We start from the raw sequence: 19,518 nt of genomic DNA on the forward strand, positions 1-19,518 counted from the left end.
TCACATAGACAGTCAGCAACAGTGTTTCTGCTCAGGCTCAGGTTAAAAACGCATGCCTTTTATCAGGGCACACAATGTCGCAAACTTTTATCATGCAGTTCTTGACAAATTCTCCCTTCGTAAAGGGTCGGTCTGCTTTAGCGTTCTCCACTATTACAATAAAGCTTGCCTTCACAGCAGCCTCACTTTGTGTTTTGGCTTTTATGAAACCCATCTGCATTGACACCAGCCTTATTTTCAATCTACCTTCTTGAGCTTTTGTTTCATGTCCAGATGTTTGTACTTGTCTTGGTGTTGCCGTCTTAAATTATATTATTTCATTACAGCCACATTGGCTCCGCACACAAGACATACAGGTTTGCCCTTTACATCTGTAAACATTTATTCTGCCTCCCACCTCTCTTGAAAACCCACCTTTAGTTTGGCCATTTTTTGTGGGGGGAGAGACAGGCCGCAAGCTAAACTTTCAGGTGATGAGGCTGCAGACAGTGGAGCAAGGGCTCGCGCTTGTTGGCCTGAAATTGATGTAGGCTACCAACCCGTTGGCAGTGCATTGTGGGACTTGCAGTAATAGTGGTGAGTGTGACATACCGGCGGCCGTGGCAGGCCAACTCTGATAGACATAAGATATTATCTGGCAGGGCAAATAAGATTACACCGTGGGCCATTCATATCAATGGAACTTTTTGCAACATTCAGGGGAGCCGGCAGGCCAGATGAAATCGCTTGGTGGGCCGGATCATGAGTTTGACACATGTGATTTAACCTATCAAACTCATACTGCAAGATAAAAACCTTGTTATACCCACTGTCTCGCTATATAATCTTGCTAAGCCCTATTGTTGATCTAGAGTAAATCTTGACTTGTGAACAAAGCTGTGATTTAATATTAGCACTTAAATATTATAGTCCTGGGATATACCATATTTGTATTGTAGAGTCGTATTCTTAAAAGCCACTGTCACACAAATCAGAGGTAATACACAGAGATAAACAAACCAAACAGAAGTCCCTCTGTATTTCTGACTGTTTTCAGCAAAGATCATCTTAATTGCTTTCCACTCGGAATCAAAGCCAGATATAAACTTTGTTTCTAAAACAAAAAAGCATTAAAAGTGGCACAAATTCAATTGATGTGTAAAAATCTTCCTTGAAGTGTAAGCTAAAATCTTTTACTTTGAATGTTTAAACAGGAAGTAACAGAACTTAGTAGATTCAATGACACATGGCCGTAGACACCACACTCCTCCAAATCATCCTCCTCCCTCTTGCACATGTGTGGCCTGGGGCCGCTGTGGGGTGGGTGGGGCCGAATGTGGTGTGCGTAAGGGGTGGGAGGAGGTGGGGTTGGGGGTGGGGTGGGTGGGGCCCCATGTGGTGTGCGTAACGGGGGGGAGGGGGTGGAAGTGGGGGGTGGGGTGGGGTGGGAGTATTGTAGGGCAGAGCGGAGGCTTCTGTTGCCTCGGTGCTTGCTGAACGGTGTGCAGTGGGAAGGGAGACACAGTGGAGCTGATAGCATTCACACTCACTACCGTGATGGGTTGACCCGAGAGACACTCACACAGCAGGGGAAAAACTGGACAACCATTACAAAAATGGACAACATGGACGGCAAGAAGGTGCTTCATTTTGTGCCATCTGGTGAGTACAGGCTAGTTATTTTGGGGCATATTTCCTGGAACCTGAGAGACCTTGTGAAGTACACGTGGAGGTTCCTGCTGCCATATGCTCTGCAAACTCCCTGAAGGGGGATGGGAGACCGGCTGTGTTTGTCATAGTTCTTTGTGTGTCATATAGTGTCCATACAATCTGTGTAGATAGGGGAAAAGGAGCTATAGCATACTGTTCTGTTAGCATACTGTAACCTAGTCCACACTCAACAGCGTGAGGGCGGGGGGTGTTTGTCAATATTGACCATGCCCGTTGTTAAAGTGATAATGTAGCACTTAAAATGGGAAGTGTTGCAACAGCTTGTAAAACAAGATTCAACACAAGCGTGATGAGACATGTAACACTTACATGATGAACCGTTTTTGAGGACCTCTAGGTCCTGATTTGACAATGAATTTCTAAAATGTTCAGGAACTTCTGTAAAGATCTCATGTTGTTACACGTGTATTATCTTGGGTACCCATAAGGTCAAGTGAGCTGCATCTCTATGATCTCGAGTTATCCTTGACTGGTCATATCTCACATACCTCCCAAATTCCTGTTTATAAGGTAGTTCAACAACATTCTCTCCAGTATCGCCAAGCTATGTTCACCCTGACCCCCATTCTGGAGCTTCAGAAAGCCCAGGTTACAAACCACCCTGCTGCTTGAGGTGTTTAGCATCAGAATGCTTAGCATCAGAATGCTTAGCATCATAATGCTCAGCCGTTGACTGTTGTTCTACTGTCTGATGGTTTGAGGCTGTTTGCATTACAATTGTATGACTACACCTATGACTGTGTGTGTAGTCATATAGTTGTATCCTGTGTGGCTGCCTGTCTCATATGGGGTGGGGGCGTCTCAGGACTTATGAGCCTCTGATGGGTTAAAATGTTCTGGATGGATTTGCTACAGAGAGCGCTAAGACGATTAAAGGGAAGAAAAAAATTCTTCTGCACTAATCTGGCCAATTTCAAGGGTTCACACACTCTGTTTGACATTTAGTGTGGTTTTTGTAATCACTGCTCTTTTCCTCTAAGAGGATTATTCTTCAGTGTGACACCAGATTTGTCAGCCCATTAAGCTTCATTTTCCCTTGGTACAGCTTCACATACCTTTGTTGATTTTATTACATTTATTTTTCGAACTTATTTACTTTTAGGGTTGCGGTGCATGTACCACATACACCTACATCACATGATGTGTAAGAACTGTGATAGTTTGAATTAACATCTTAAAGAGCCGTGACCGTGATTACATTCTATTATGTGGCAACACCAAGGACACTAAGAGATGCCCTCAGTCAAACACTCTTCTTTTTTGCAGTTTGGTGTTTTATTTCTTCTTCATATGACCAGGTTTAAACCAATATGTATTCAGTATATTCAAATTTGTTTAGGAGAAGTGAAAATATTTACTCACGCAATATGGTTGTAAACTATGAGTACTATAATTCAGATACTGGGTTTGTGCTGCTGTGCATTCTAAATAGAGTCTACGATTAACCTCTGTGGTCTTGCAAAGGCAGAAAGAAGGGAAATATAATGACCATACCAAATGCATGCAGGCTCATTTATGGACTATGGCATGGTTCTCCATAGTCAAAGACCCAAAAGATGAGTATGGTATTTAGAAAGACAACACAAAGACATTCCTTGGTTGTTTTACAGTGTGTGGTGAAAGGCCATCCTTTGTCTGGATGCAAATCAATCTCAGGTGCACAATAGGTGCACAACAGGGACGGGCTGGGATAATAGCAAAAGCTCCACTTGATTCACACATACACCTCTCATGTTGGGCTTAGTTTTTATCACCCGTCTAAAGCACTTTAGCAGGTTTAGAAAAGAAATAATCTCAGGTATGACAATACTCGAATCATGTTTTCCTTTCTACAAACATCAGCACGGATAGTTGTTTTTAAGACATGCTGCCCGGCAGTGTCATCCGGTCATAGAGCAAAGCTCTGCCTACTATTTTAAGGGCTGCCAACTAGCTGTGGCTCTTGAGAAAGGCATGGGCCTTGACATAATGCTATATTCCTGTCCACACCCCAGTACAGCACCGTCAGCAATGGGAAGTCAGTGAGTCTGTTAACAGGAAGTCCACAGAAACAAGCGAGAAGGAGACGATCACAACAACATATCCGCCGAGAGAGGTGTGCTTAGTGGAGAGGAGGAAACAGTCTCTGCCAGTGGCAGCTCTCGCCCTGTGAGAAGGCGCTGGGCCGAGTTTGGCGAAGCTTACTTGCACAAGTGTGGCATACTATTCTTTTAGAATACTGTACACTTGGAAAACACCCCAATATATATATTTGTAATTGTTGTATGAAGTGTTTATTTGGATAATCAGTCTAAGTGTTATCATCTAAAACAGAAACATGCAAACTGCTCACCTTTGACCCACTGCAGCAGGTTGAATGCACTGGAACCCAGAGAGGGTCAGTGTGCGACAGCTGTCTGGGCTGTCTCCGGGCTGTGTGGCTATTTTGTTTCATGAGTGGTACATCACATGCACTACAGACAAGACACACACACACACACACACACACACACACTATGCAAAAGGTTGTCACATGGTATTCTTGTTGGTTAGAGCTTTTCAAAGGCTGTTTTTGGAAGGCCAACTTAGAACACAGATATAAACCTACTAATACAACAGGGCCGTTGTTTCTTCATGGTTGAAGTCAAGGCTGTTTTTGGTATGAAGACACACTTGTCTACTTCCTCACATGCAGAGGTTGTCATAGGTGTTAACACAACTGAAAACTCACTCAGACGACATAGGAACATTCACTTGTACTGTGCTGAAAAGTGGACTTTATTGCAAATGGTCTGTCATTTCATACATGTTTTCTCTGTTCTTTGCCAGTTTTTTTAAACATTTGTTGCACTATTGGTAAATCAATTTAAATGTTTGACAATTAGTGTGTTTTTTGTAATCACTGCTCTTTTCCTCTTAGAGGATGATTCTTCAGTGTGACACCAGATTTGTCAGCCCATAAAGCTTAATTTTCCCTTTGTATAGCTGATCAATCTAGGTCTTCACCTTGCTCATGCTAATAAATGTGAAATTTAATATTATATTTTAATTATATACAAAGTTTTTAATAAAGCTTCATTGTTTGGTTTCACAGAAGCCCCATCATCAGGGAGGTCTAAGAATGGATACCTGTTCCAGGGGATGGGTGAGTAAAATATCTGAATAGTCATGTCAATGTCAATCTGGGGGGACATGATCCATTTAAAACTGGCCGTCTGGATGAGTTACTCAGATTGTATGTTGAGATTGGTTATATCTGAAAAAGCAAGGCGGAAAGTTGGATTCTGGATCACTGCTCTACATCTTTCTTTTAATCTCTCTCTTTCTGTTTCTCTCTCTCTTTTCTTTCTTTATGTAAGTATGTAACTGCATCCTACGTCATAAGTATTCCCTTCCATGCGATGGAAGAATTTATTAGAACTGGCTATTGTTATATGGCTCTGGGTGTCTGGTTTAGAGTTGTTTTTTATTAGGCTGCAATGTGCTCTGTTCTCTTAAACAAATGGGATTGTGGGCAGAATTCCTGTACTATAGCCATACACTATAAATAATGGTAGTTTCACATCACACCTAGCCTAAAGATTATTGGGGGTATACGTACATTTACAATGAAATTGAAGTCTTGTTGGGTCAACAGTCTCATTTTGAATGTATAGCAATGCTTTTTACACATTATTTAAGGTTCTAACCCATTACATTTGAGTGTGATAATAAGATGACCTCTTTGACCCTTTCAGAATGTCGAGATGAGGAGGAAGAAGAGTTTAGGGAGGATTCAAATGGAGACCACAGTACATCCAGCCCCAAAGCTGACGGCAGTCACACCAAAGAGAATCAGTCAGAACTGAGCACTTCAGGTAAGTGTGTAAACCTGTGTGTGTAGTTATTTCTTTGTGTGTGTGTGTGAGTGTGTGTTGCGCATTTGTATTCTCTGAAGTGTCTGTGGATATCTGTGCATAAGCTCCTGTCCTGAGCGAAAAGGCCACCTTGGTGGTTCACCTCGGCTGAAAGGCAGGTATCCAGGCCCGCTCAGGGGAGCCTCAGCGCTACGCCAAACAAATCAGCGTAGCTGGCTCCCAACGCAACTCTTCCCTTTATATCTCCAGTCTCCCCTGAATAGAAGAATCTGCCAAAAATCCTCACTATTCCAATTCATAATCAGAGCAAAGTCAGCTGTGTGTGTATTTCTGCCGAGACTGTGTGATGTCACGAGGGAGAAACGCGTTGCCAGGTTTCTGCTTTGTCATGGTGAAGGTAGGCAGGTGCAGTGAGCTCGGGTATGTGTGTACGCCAGAAATATACAGCTTCACGCCAGCCAAGTTGGCTCCTGCACAGGGTGCATGTATTTCTTCTTGAGGACGGCCTGTTCTGCCATAACTCCTGGCGCAAAGCACTCAACAGGCATGAATAAGCTAATGAGGTTTTTTGTGTTCTCTGTTCTCTTTTGTTGGTGTATTTCATCAGGACAAGCTGGATTGGTATGAATGTTGTGTGATTAACCATGTACTGCTTTTCCTCTTTGTAACTTTCTCTCTAACACACACTCACTCTCCCCTTGTTTTCATCAATAGACTGCGAGGACTCAGGACTCGGTCTCCTGAACACGTCAAGAAAAGTGAGACTTTTTGTTTTTAAGCACTCATGTTACAATCTGAACTACACATACTAATAGAATCACAGCAATCACCTAAATTCCAACTCAGTTAGTAACAAAAGCATTAAGATACATCTATTATGACCGTACATGTCCCCAAAACTGTCAATTTTTCATGTTTGTGCATCTTGCTGCATTGAATGAGTCACTCTTGAAAGCTCCTGGTGCGAATACTCACTAGCCTCTCACCATCCACAGTATGTGAAGCTGATGAACTTCCAGGGGGAAGTGAGGGCTCACCGGGACCTGGACGGCTTCCTGGCCCAGGCCAGCATCCTCCTGGACGAGAAGGCGGCGTCTCTGGACGAGGTGCTGCGACGCATGCTGCAGCACATAGCCGATGACGGGCAGGCAAGCTGCGACCTGGACGAGGTCATGAACGGCCTGTTCACTGACGCGGGCGGAAAGGGGGCCAATGGTGAGCGTGGGATCGCACAGAGCGGGGTCAAAGGTCAAGACTAGTGCAGCTTCAGATCAGTGTTCAGATCAGTAAAGAGCAGCTGTACATAAGGACTGGGAAGAGCTACTTCTAGAGGCCCATTCACTGTGAACATAAGTGACACTGCACATCATAGTAGAATGGCTTTTATTTATTCCACTCCTACTGCCTTCCAGTTTTTCACAGAAGTCTTGTCTCGCCATTTCTGACATCTTTTCTCACCATTCTCTGTTTTGGAAGTCAGCCATGTGATAGATCTCATGCCAGGAGAACAGCTCAAGATAACAAGAGCGAGAGACCTCCGTCGTTCAACATCACTTGGTTCTCATCCTTCTCTTCCTTCCTCTCTTCCTCCCACAGTGCACCTGCTGACAGAGACCATCCAGGGGGTGAGGGCCACAGCCACGGGGGTGCGCTACCAGCAGTCCTGGATCTGTGTGCTGTGAGTGACCCGCACACTGCCGCCAACATCTTCTAGTCCTGTTTATTCCTCTTAGTCCAGTGCATCTGCCCCTAGCACTGTGCCATGCTGGTTGTTATCACACCATATGAGTCACAGACACCCAGGGCTGCGTTTCCCACTGAATAGCACAACAGAGGGGGCGTTGAGCCTGTTGCCATGCTCCACTGGGCTAATTGATATTAGAAATGGGAATAATCTGACATGCGGCGCCTTAATCCTTTCAAGAAATTGGACATCTCTGTTTCTTTTTCTCATTATTCGTTCATGTCTCCTGCTCTCTCTTTCACATTCCCCACCCCCCCTCTCTGGTGTGCATACACACACTCACACACACACACACTCTCCCTCTCTCGAATTATTTCTGGGTCTCCCAGGCTGTATTTGACCCACTGGGTAATTTGTCTCTTTGCACACAGCTGTACTGTGAAGAGTCTCCAGAGGCGCTGCGTGTGTATCACACGGCTGGAGAGGCCACAGAACTGGGGGGTGAACTGCGCCGAGGTCCGCTATGTCATCCTCATCCTCGCCCCACCCAGAACGGTAACAGACCTGCTCTAACTCAACCATATGATTCCCCACCCATATATGGTCTTCAGTCTGTAATGTGGCCCTTGCAGATTATGCTATAGGAAGTATTTAGATATATGCCATAGAAGTATTTAGATATATGCTATAGGAAGTATTTAGATATATGCCATAGAAGTATTTAGATATATGCTATAGGAAGTCTTTAGATATATGCCATAGGAAGTCTTTAAATGCCATAGGAAGTATTTAGATATATGCCATAGAAGTCTTTAGATGTATGCCATAGGAAGACTTTAGATATATGCCATAGGGAGTCTTTGGTTCAAGTCGTGTATACCCCTTCATCCATAATCCGTTATCCACCTCTAGCAAAATTCTCACCTCCCCTCTCTCTTCCTCTGCTACTCTCAGAAAAGCACCAAGACGGCCATTGAAGTGAGCCGCACCTTCGCCACCATGTTCTCCGACATCTCCTTCAGGCAGAAGCTCCTGGACACCAAGACCCAGGAGGAGTTCAAGCAGGAGCTGATGTCCCAGAAGCAGCAGCTGGTCTCGCCCATCAAGAAGCCAACATCGGAGGAGAGCATCCCAGGCAGCAAGAAGTCACAAGAACTCAAGGTCTTTAACACGGGGGGCGTAGCTGGGGTTTGGTATGCTCAGCTCAGACATACCAGCCTATTATTTTTGTTTACATCGAAATGCCTTTGCTTGTAAAATACCATCTTGATCCTCTTTTTCTTTGCATGCTTTCACTTTTTTTTTAGTTCATCTTGTTTTGTTTTTCTGGTCAGGCAATACATCTCGTTTGTGAGACCACCCTGAGATTCCCCCCTCCATCCCCCGAAACAAATAAAGCGCTTCTCCACAACACAAATCAGTGCCAGATTATTACACTTCTTCTTCCCCTCCTCCTTTCTTCCTCACTGCTTCTTCACTCTATCACCCAGCGCTCACGAATGAATAGCAGCTGGAAAACAGACCCCAGTTAAAGAGCAGCTTGGCTGCCAAGTCTGTGTTGTTCTCTGGCACCAGAACATGCTCGTGTGACTGGTGCCATGAATTATTTCATTATGTATAGCTTTCTAATGGATGAGATTACTTGGTCTTGTAAGTAGCCCTTGCTTCCTGAAATGTTTGCCAAGATAAAAGAGGAGTGCTTATGTCCAAGGCTTAGCATTCCTAAATATTTACACGAATTGTCAGCATGTCTGTTATTTTGAAGCACAGGCACTTAAATCTAAAAATAAACAATGTTTGTGTATGTGTACATGAAATGTTATGTTTTTCCCAGCTGTTACATGGGAAAGCGGTCTATAAACACATCAAAGTGTTTTTGTCTATTTTGCTCCATGACCTGTTTTACCTGGATGAAAGATCAGTCTGTCTTAATGCAGCTTTCTCAAGATGTAATTTAGAATCTTTGAACTGAGCACAGATCGTCCTTTTTGACAGCAGATCCTGTGAAGCCGTAATCTATCGAATGTCATTGTGTCTGAAAACCATATTTCTAAGGAGGTACAATCTCAGTTCAAGTGCTGCAGAATGTGAATGCAATGCAGTCGGAAAGTGAGTGCAATCATCCAGTGTATAACCTTAGAAGCCAGGTCACATGAGGTTTTTCAATTTTTTCTAGAAGAAGGCTGTTTAATTTGGTATCTAAAGGGTATGTCGAGGTTATGGTATCCTATTTACAGTATACATAACAAACACAATTCTGATATGGATATTTGCTCTGCTCTCTAGTTGACAGACTTCCTCCGAGTTGGCCGTGGCATATATGAAGACCTGAGTCGCAGACTGCCTCATTACACCTCAGACTTTACAGACGGTAAGCTGCCTTTCTCTTCTTCCCGTCCTCCTCTTTCCCTGCTCCTGCTCTGCCTGAGAATGACAGCAGGCTGACTACATCTGTTTGTTTCCCCCTTGCCTTGCAGGTATGTGGGGAAGTGACAGGTCATGGTTGAAATACACCACCACTGCCATCTTCCTGTACATAGCTATCCTCCTGCCTGCCATTGCTTTTGGCTCCCTGAATGACGAGAGCACACGAGGAGAGATGGGTGAGTCAGCAAACAGTATACAGTTATCTATCTTTGGGATTCTCCTTGAGATCTGGCCACTTACTTATCTGTGGTCAAACTGAAGACATGAGGATATGACAAGTGCCTGTCTCTGACACATTAAGATATGACAAGTGCCTGTCTCTGTCTGACTTTGATCATCTCTTCCGCTCAGATGTACGGAAGACCATCATTGGTCAAAGCATCGGAGGGGTCATCTATTCCCTCTTCGCCGGGTCTCCTCTTGTCATTCCCCTAACCACCGCTCCGCTTGCCATTTATATCAGCGGTAAGACCCCGATCCGGCCCTCCCACACACTCACCCCCACACATTTCTATAAGCAATGGGCCCCTCTGCGGCAGCAGAGTCATTCTGTATTGATTATGTTGGGAATGTGTTGCAGTGATCCGTGGTATCTGTGATGATTATGACCTGGATTTCCCGGCCTTCTACGCCTGCACTGGGCTGTGGAACAGTCTCTTCCTTATTTTGGCGGGTGTCTTCAATGTCAGCCTCGTCATGAAGCTCTTCAGACGGTCAGTCCTCAAAAACCTTCAGCAGCTTTGCAAGTAGTTAGATTGATTTATTGGTTGACTAAATGTTATCAGCTAATTAGTTAATCAATACATCAATCCAGGGGTTTTCAACCAGGGGTCCGCGACGGCATTGCAGGGGGTCCGCCACATGAGCCTATGTTGATCAGTTCACCATTGATTTTATTTTAAGTTTATAAATTCGCTTTGATATTTCAACACATTTCAAGATTACTCTTCTACTCTTCTACTCTTCTACTCTTCTATCTTAAATAAGAAAAATGTGTCTAAAGGAGATTCACGCTGACAGAATGTAGGTACACTGCACCTATCCAGTCTATGGTAGTCTGTGCTTTGCAAATGTTAATGCATTGTGTCCCTAACGTCACGCCATACGCATTTTATTCGTAACGTACAGTCTGGCGCGCATCTGCGGATTACTTTCTAGTCAGAATGGTGGTCCCTGGGACAAAACCAGTTGAAAACCCCTGCATTAATCAGTTGAAATGCTGAACAGCATTCTCAGTAAGTCACAGTGAGTACCATTCGTAATATATAACCTTAAACTTCTTCAAGTAGCATTTTAATTAGGCTGGGAGTCTGGAACATGTCTTTTTGTTTTGACTAATTCTTTCCCATAAACATCCGCCTCTTGAGCTGCAATCTCATTATTTGGTTGATCTTGAGAGGTGTGTTTGGTCTTCATGCTTGGCTAAATATAAAGGCTGGTTGCTCAGCACATTTTCCTCTTGTGCTCACACAGCTCCATAGAGGAAATCTTCGCCGTGTTCATTGCCATCGCTTTTATGGGCGATGCCGTGAAAGGCACAGTGAAGGGTAAGCTCTCACCTGTTAATTCATCATGTTGACATCTCTCTGTGAAGACACTTCAAGTAATTCTGGTGCTCTACCTTCATATGCTATTTTCTCTCTCTCTCTTTGTCACTATTTCAGTCTTCCATAAGTATTACCATGACCCTGAGCTCATGGTTGGCAATGGTACTGTCGAAGCATTGGAGCACCTGGTGGAGATGGTCCAGAATGTCACTTCAAACGCTCCAAACCTTACCCATCATCTCACCCTTCCTGCACAGCTCATCTTGTGCTCGAGGGAGCGTCCAATCCTGTGCCTCCTGCTCATGATGGGCACCCTGTGGCTGGGATATTTCCTCTTCCTGATGAAGAGAAGGTAACCCTTTAACCCTATGCACTCTTCTTTATAAAGAGAAGGTAACCCTTTAACTATATGCCCTCTTATAAAGAGGAGGTAATCCTTAAACTATATGCACTCTTATAAAGAGAAGGTGACCCTTTAACTCTATGGCCTCTTCCTTATAAAGAGGAGGTAATCCTTTAACTCTATGCACTCTAAAAGAGGAGGTAATCCTTTAACTCTATGCACTCTAATGGATACTAATTGTGTGAGCACGTCCAATGAGCAACAGAAACAGAGGTAATAATGAAATCACATTAGGCAGTGCTGCCAAGTACAGCAAGTGCTGATGAAATAAGTGCCTTAAACCATGAAATTGGTGTTAATGAAAAAACACAAAGTATCACTTTATGGACAAAGACATTATGAAAAGACAAGGGTTTACGGCATTGATATAAAATTAAACTCGATACGATTCATACAAAGAAATGAGCATAAAATGTTTTGATTATTATAATTTTTATTTTTTTAATGAATGTGGCTCACAGTATACAGTATACACACACACTTGGTTAGGTTCCGTAATTTTCATTTACATTATGCTTGTGTTGTAAAATCCAGTAATGCCAAATGCCATGATGAGTAAAATAGTGAGACGTTTCTGCTGTGCTGTAAAGATTTACATTTCCATCCACTCAGCTACCCACTGACCCATGCAACCTTACTCCAGGCTCTACATCTCCAACACTGTGCCTCTGTAATGGTCTGTTGCAAAGCAGAATGGAATTATGATCCATTTTGATTTGGAACAAACAGCCTGGATAGATCCTCCCCCCATGAGGACACTACACAGATATCGACCCCTTGATAAGAATGCGTAACAGAGAAATTAGCTGAATCACTGAACGGCAAACCTTTGTCCCCACAGCCCGTTCCTGCACGCCAAAGTGAGGGAGGTGGTGTCCGATTGTGCCTTGCCCATCTCTGTTGTCGTCTTCTCTTTCATCGGCTCATATCTGTTCCTCGATATTGAGCGTGAGTACATGCGGGCGAACACACACAAACACACACACACACACAGACATACACAAGCACACACACACACACACACACAGATGAACACACACACACACACACACAAACCAACACACACACACAGACACAAACGCACACACATACCTACTAGCTGCAGATTTGAGCGGATATTGGCATTTGCCCATCTTTTCCGCTGTGGTTTATGAGCTGGTGTAATTTGCAGGGCTAGTGAGGCAGTAATGAAAGAGCTTTGATGGCAGGGCTGTGTGGAACCCTGAGTAAATACTGATTTAGTCAGCCCTGCATGCTACCCTGACAATCATGGAAAGATGGTCATGCTTCGGCCATTAACCTGATTTCATGGCCTTTGTTGTACATGAAATGAAGGGGACTTCATTAAATTCAATTCAATTCAATTCAATTCAATTCAATTCAATTCAATTCAATTCAATTCAATTCAATTCAATTCAATTCAATTCAATTCAATGGAATTCCCATTTGTTCAGGAAATCCTAATTGTAGTTCCTAAATAAGTCTTCCTCTATTAACTTTTTCTTCATCATCTTCCCCATGCAGTTCCTGTGTTCAACTTCTATGAGGGCCCCATGTTCAATGTGGCATCCTTCAGCAAGCTAACAGCCATGAATACCCTGAGTGCCATGGGTCTGGGATTCCTCCTGGCCATGCTCATATTCGTGGACCAGAACATCGTGTCATCCCTCACCAATGCTCCAGAGAACAAGTATGCTGCTCTAAATGTCATCGTAACGCTCAGCTACCTTCTTAATTTTTTCATTTGGACAAATATATACTCAAGACTAATACAAGAACATATTCAACAGTATGACGTGTTGCCATTGCTGGGGATCCATGTGCCTTACTTGTCAATTTGTCCCCTTTCTGTGCGTGTGTGTGTGTGTGTATGTTGTGTGTGTGTGTGTGCGTGTGTGTGTGTGTGTACTCGAGGTTGCTGAAGGGTACAGCCTACCACTGGGATCTCATCCTCACTGGCTGCATCAACATCATGATGTCTATGCTGGGGTTGCCATGGATGCATGCTGCTATTCCACACTCCACGCTGCACGTGCGTCAGCTGGCGGTGGTGGAGGAGCGCGTCGAAGGAGGCCATCTCTATGAAACGTGAGTACAAACCCAAGGTGACATGGGCCCTGTGTGTGGGTTTGTGAGTGCCTGTGTGTGTGTGAGTGTGTGTGTGTGTGTGTGTGTGTGTGTGTGGTCTCTGTGTTTGTGAGTGCCTGTGTGTGTGCCTGTCTGTGTGAGTGTGTGTGTGGTCTGTGTGTGTGAGTGCCTGTGTGTGTGAGTGTGTGTGTGTGAGTGTTTGTGTGTGTGGGTGTCTGAGTGTTTGTGTGTGTGAGTGCCTGTGTGTGTAAGTGGCTGTGTGTGTGGTCTGTAATCCTTTGGATGACTGAGAATGATTGGACAATGTAAGTGGTCTTATACATTTCTGAGCTGAAACATGAATTCTTTAAGGAATAAAGCAACATATTGAGGCTATACCAGAGAAATTAAACGAATGAACCATCCATATGCAAAAGCCCTTAACCTAAGGTTTTCAGTAAGGAATATATAAAATCCCTCCCTTTGAAAATAAAGACTACGGGTTGGGATTTGGGGATCTTTTTCCTGATCAAATATACTTCAAACCTGTTTAACTACAGCTCAGCTTATCTTTCCCTGTAACAGTTTGGGAAAAGCTGTGTCTTCTTGTTACAGTTTAGAATACCAAGTATTTTTCATTGCCTTGATTCTCACACATATAAAACAGAAAGCATGCCTCATTACAAACACAGATGCGTGTGTGTGTGTGTGTGTTTAGGATTGTGAGCGTGAAAGAGACCAGGCTGACTGCTCTGGCTGCCAACGTGTTCATTGGGCTGTCTGTGTTCCTGCTGCCCGTGCCCCTGCAGTGGATCCCCAAGCCCGTCCTCTACGGCCTCTTCCTCTACATTGCCCTCACCTCCATCGAGGGCAACCAGATGTTTGACCGCATGGCACTGCTGCTCAAGGAGCAGGTAGGCATCATGGCTCTCCACTGCGTTTCACTGAGCTTGCGTAGCGTAGCTACAGACATCAACAGATGCTGAAGCATATGCCCACCCCAGCCAGTGACCCAGTGAAACACCCCTAAAGGCCCCCACATGGTTGTCCGATCGTGCTCTCCGATCCGACGAGGCACGCCCTAAAACGCCCTCCTTGAAGTGGGACCACACCTTTGAGCACCTCGGAGGGTCTCGGATGGCCTCTGGAGCACCGCTTGAATTTTCTCACTATCCGATCCGACTATCCGATCCGAGCTGTCCGGCACCCCTGGCTCACGTTTCCTGTTTCGTTCCCTATATGACAGCAGCGCCGTTTTTTAAAAATCGCTGAGAGATCGCTGGGAACCTGGGGCTGGAGGTCCAGGAGTATATTAGTTTGTAAAAATGAAAAAAACTATGAAGGGCACCAGCGGCGATGCAGGAGGAAAACCAACATCTCCCTTCTTCCTGGCTCTATCGTGGCTCTCGCCGCATATAAAGCATAGGGAGACGTCGTCTAATTACAGCAATAATGAAAACATTTCTTGGTTTTCGAACAGCCTCTTTGTGTTTGAGTTAGCAGAGCATGCAGTGTTAATGATTACATTGTAAAATAACCTGAATTGTAGACGTAAAAAAGCAGAACTGTTTGTGTGGTATAATAATAGAAAATATTCGGCAAGAACCGCGAGCTTGGTCATTGTCGTCAGTAATTCATTTCACAACAACAGCCTCTGATCATTAACTGAAAATACACGGGATAAAAACAAACGATTTCTTATTTTATAGTTTGTTGTTGATGATGTAATGGCCTTGTAACATCATAATAAACCGTTGGTAATCTCCACAGCCCCTCGTAGAACCATGCAGGTAGAGGTGAGTCGTACGATCATCAGATTAGAAAGGGCGTGTCTCTCGTGAAGTCGTACGAGGTGAATTGGATAACCATGCCGATGCCTTAACACCCTTTCATTGAGAAGAGTTTCATCATCGGTCAAATGTGGAAGGATCAGAACTCAGGAAGTGCCATTCCTCACACAGATGGATTTAAAGTTACTCCCTGAATGGGCTCCCTTAGTCTAAGTTAGCATGTTAGCAATAACTGCACTGGCAGTAGCCTTAGATAATTATGTCAGCTAAATTATTTATCGGGAGATAAAACAGACTATATCACACATGAATATTTGACTTGGTTTTGTACTGGCAAAAATATGGAGGTGAATCATTTTACGTTACTCTACAAGATCATGTGTGGAGAGATGTTTTCCTGGTCTAAAATGTGATTACAAATACAACATTGTTTTTCTCAGACATCCTATCCTCCGACACACTACATTCGCCATGTGCCTCAGCGGAAGGTGCACTACTTCACTGCCCTGCAGATGGCCCAGCTGACCGTCCTGTGTGCCTTTGGGATGTACCCGCTGCCCTACATGAAGATGATCTTCCCTCTTCTCATTATCCTGCTCATTCCCATCAGGTGTGGCTCCACATCACCTCCACAAAGTCAACACACAAACCCCATCACATCACAGAGAGAATCAACTCATAGAAATAATCAGAATATCCTGTTATACTGTATATAATTGAAAATGATTCAATATTATAATTATTATAATTATTAAAAAATGCCTTAAATGATCTTCAGCAATATCCTCATCATGCAATGAATAACCTCGGTGTCTTACATGACTGTGACCATAATATACAGCCGCGGAAAAAATTAAGAGACCACTTCAAAATTATCGGTTTCTCTGGTTTTACTATTTATTGGTATGTGTTAAAGTAAAATGTACATTTTTGTTTTATTCTATAACCTACTGGCAACATTCCTACCAAATTTCAAATAAAAATATTGTCATTTAGATCATTTATTTGCAGAAAAATGACAATTGGTCAAAATAGCAAAAAAGATGCAGTGTCTTCAGATCTCGAATAATGCAAAGAAAACAAGCTCATATTCATTTTTAAACTACACAATACTAATGCTTTAACTTAGGAAGAGTTCAGAAATCAATATTTGGTGGAATAACCTTGATTTAAAATCACAACTTTCATGTGTCTTGGCATGCTCTCCACCAGTCTTTCACATTGCCGTTGGGTGACTTTATGCTACTCCTGGCGCAAGAATTCAAGCAGCTCGGCTTCTTTTCATGGCTTGTGACCATCCATCTTCCTCTTGATCACATTTCAGAGTTTTTTTTATGGGATTCAGGTCTCGAAATTGGGCTGGCCATGACAGGGCCCTGATCTGGTGATACTCCATCCACACCTTTACTGGCCTGGCTGTGTGGCATGGAGCATTGCCCTGCTGGAAAAAACACTTCTCAGAGTTGGGGAACATTGTCAGAGCAAAAGGAAGCAAGTTTTTCTTCCGGGACAACGTTGTACTTTGCCTGGCTGAGGTTTGTAAAAGACCATAAGGATTGAACCCAAGCGGACTGGAGGGTCTCCTAGTTCGTCTTCTCTGATGAGTCCAATTTTCAGCTTTGCCCAACACATGGTCGTCTGATGGTTAGACGGAGACCTGGAGAGGCCTACAAGCCACAGAGTCTTGCACCTACTGTGAAATTGGACTCATCAGAGAAGACGAACTAGGAGACCCTCCAGTCCGCTTTGGTTCAATCCTTATGGTCTTTTACAAACCTCAGCCAGGCAAAGTACAACGTTGTCCCGGAAGAAAAACTTGCTTCCTTTTGCTCTGACAATGTTCCCCAACTCTGAGAAGTGTTTTTCCCAGCAGGGCAATGCTCCATGCCACACAGCCAGGCCAGTAAAGGTGTGGATGGAGTATCACCAGATCAGGACCCTGTCATGGCCAGCCCAATTTCGAGACCTGAATCCCATAAAAAAAACCTCTGAAATGTGATCAAGAGGAAGATGGATGGTCACAAGCCATGAAAAGAAGCCGAGCTGCTTGAATTCTTGCGCCAGGAGTAGCATAAAGTCACCCAACGGCAATGTGAAAGACTGGTGGAGAGCATGCCAAGACACATGAAAGTTGTGATTTTAAATCGAGGTTATTCCACCAAATATTGATTTCTGAACTCTTCCTAAGTTAAAGCATTAGTATTGTGTAGTTTAAAAATGAATATGAGCTTGTTTTCTTTGCATTATTCGAGATCTGAAGACACTGCATCTTTTTTGATATTTTGACCAATTGTCATTTTTCTGCAAATAAATGATCTAAATGACAATATTTTTATTTGAAATTTCGTAGGAATGTTGCCAGTAGGTTATAGAATAAAACAAAAATGTACATTTTACTTTAACACATACCAATAAATAGTAAAACCAGAGAAACTGATAATTTTGAAGTGGTCTCTTAATTTTTTCCGCGGCTGTATATATATACATGGTCACAGCCATGTAAGACAGCGAGGTTATTCATTGCATGATGAGGATATTGCTGAAGATCATTTAAGGCATTTAGAATCAGTGCATTTTAAAATAATTTGAGAAAGCCCTGTAAACAAGATTGAATGCCTCATTATTTGGATATATGGGGTAATGAGAAATAACAAATCTTGTCTTTATTCCAGGAATTATGTTTTGCCACATATTATTGAGGCAAAGTACTTGGACATCATGGACGCTCAACATGTATGAACCAAATATCCTGGACTAAGCCAAATATAACTGAAGAGTGATGCTCTTGAAAGTACAAGAGGATAAAATGATGCTAGAAAAGCTGAATGTTAAATATTGTTTGGAGGACCCATGCAGACGACGAGGATGAGACTGAGGCTGCCTCTGCGATACCACAGTTTATCCTCAGATGGGATTATTCACTCTTAAGTGGACTTCACTCATTTTAGAACCACTTTTTCCTTGTCATCTTGCCAACCTATCAACTTTATGTTATCTTATTTTATGTTGTCTTATAGTATATCACATTTGAGTCTGCAATTTCTTATCATGGCAATGTTATCATCCACATCCATTTCATCAAAATACATTTAGCTCTTTGTTGTCACTATGCCATTGACTCGCAAAAACCTTTCTGTGCCTTATTGAAGGAGGGATTAGTTTAGTCTATTCTGTCTCTTCCAGGTGGAAATAAATGTAAAACTGAGAATTTTTTCAAAAATCAATGCATTCCTTGGTGTGATGTTATGTGGTAGTCAGCGTATTGACTACCTTTGCATTTCGACTGCATGCCATGCAAGAACATTGTGTAATCAAATTATTAAAACTACATACAGTATTCAGATCATATTGTAATAAAGGTTTGTTCATATCCTATACAACTTAAAGGAAACAAACAATTCCAGTGAAAGAACATGGGATGACTTGGCATGTGAATAAAATCGTAAATTATGACGCCTTCATTTTTTGAAAGGTTATGATGTTTGCATAGGTTACAATACAATTACAGATGAACTAAAATGAATTATTGTAGCTTCGTTAAATTATACTATTTAAAATAAAGAAGTGCCAAATTCTCAGTTGATCATAGCCACAATGCAAAGGAATAATAATAAACGTTGTATCTAGCCTCGTAATCGTATCTCTAGTCACTTCAGAGTGCATAATAGCAGTATGTCGCTAGGTGACGCTACACCCCATATTTTGCCGCCCAAAACCATGCTGTCCTGTGGCAGTCTGACAGAAACGCTGCATCTCAGCCGCTTGCCTAATAACCAGGTGGAAAATACAAACATCGCTGGCTCTACTCCCTGTGTTCTGCATATAAACGTAACTTACAAGTAAGTGCTCAAATGTATGTTTTTAAAAAGACGTTAAATTGTAGGTTGGGTTGCCAGCTCAGTTTTAATAAGCAAACATATCCAAGTGTCTTTCATGAACGCTGCGTCGTTAGACATGTCAAGTTAGTTTGGGTTCTCTAGCCAAAACTATTCTTAAGTAAAAGCATACTACATGCTAGCTATAGCTATGTAGCTTGATACCGTTAGCAATAGGT

At 43.0% G+C, this 19,518-nt stretch overlaps 1 protein-coding gene across 1 annotated transcript; it reads left to right on the forward strand.

Annotated features, from left to right (window-relative positions):
• Positions 1-1,472: 1,472 nt before the first annotated feature.
• Positions 1,473-18,857, forward strand: LOC308366816 (solute carrier family 4 member 11-like). Its single transcript, XM_080840570.1, has 20 exons — positions 1,473-1,641; positions 4,784-4,834; positions 5,427-5,546; positions 6,261-6,304; positions 6,542-6,761; positions 7,143-7,224; positions 7,662-7,785; positions 8,185-8,391; positions 9,517-9,601; positions 9,708-9,833; positions 10,009-10,122; positions 10,238-10,370; positions 11,131-11,204; positions 11,322-11,556; positions 12,449-12,555; positions 13,132-13,297; positions 13,522-13,695; positions 14,393-14,588; positions 15,905-16,074; positions 18,137-18,857. Exons 1-20 carry the CDS (start codon positions 1,596-1,598, stop codon positions 18,201-18,203), a joined length of 2,541 nt encoding a protein of 846 aa, XP_080696696.1. The 5' UTR covers positions 1,473-1,595; the 3' UTR covers positions 18,204-18,857.
• Positions 18,858-19,518: the final 661 nt, after the last annotated feature.

Source organism: Sprattus sprattus (genome assembly GCF_963457725.1).
Source record: "Sprattus sprattus genome assembly, chromosome: 6".
NCBI lineage: Eukaryota > Metazoa > Chordata > Actinopteri > Clupeiformes > Clupeidae > Sprattus > Sprattus sprattus.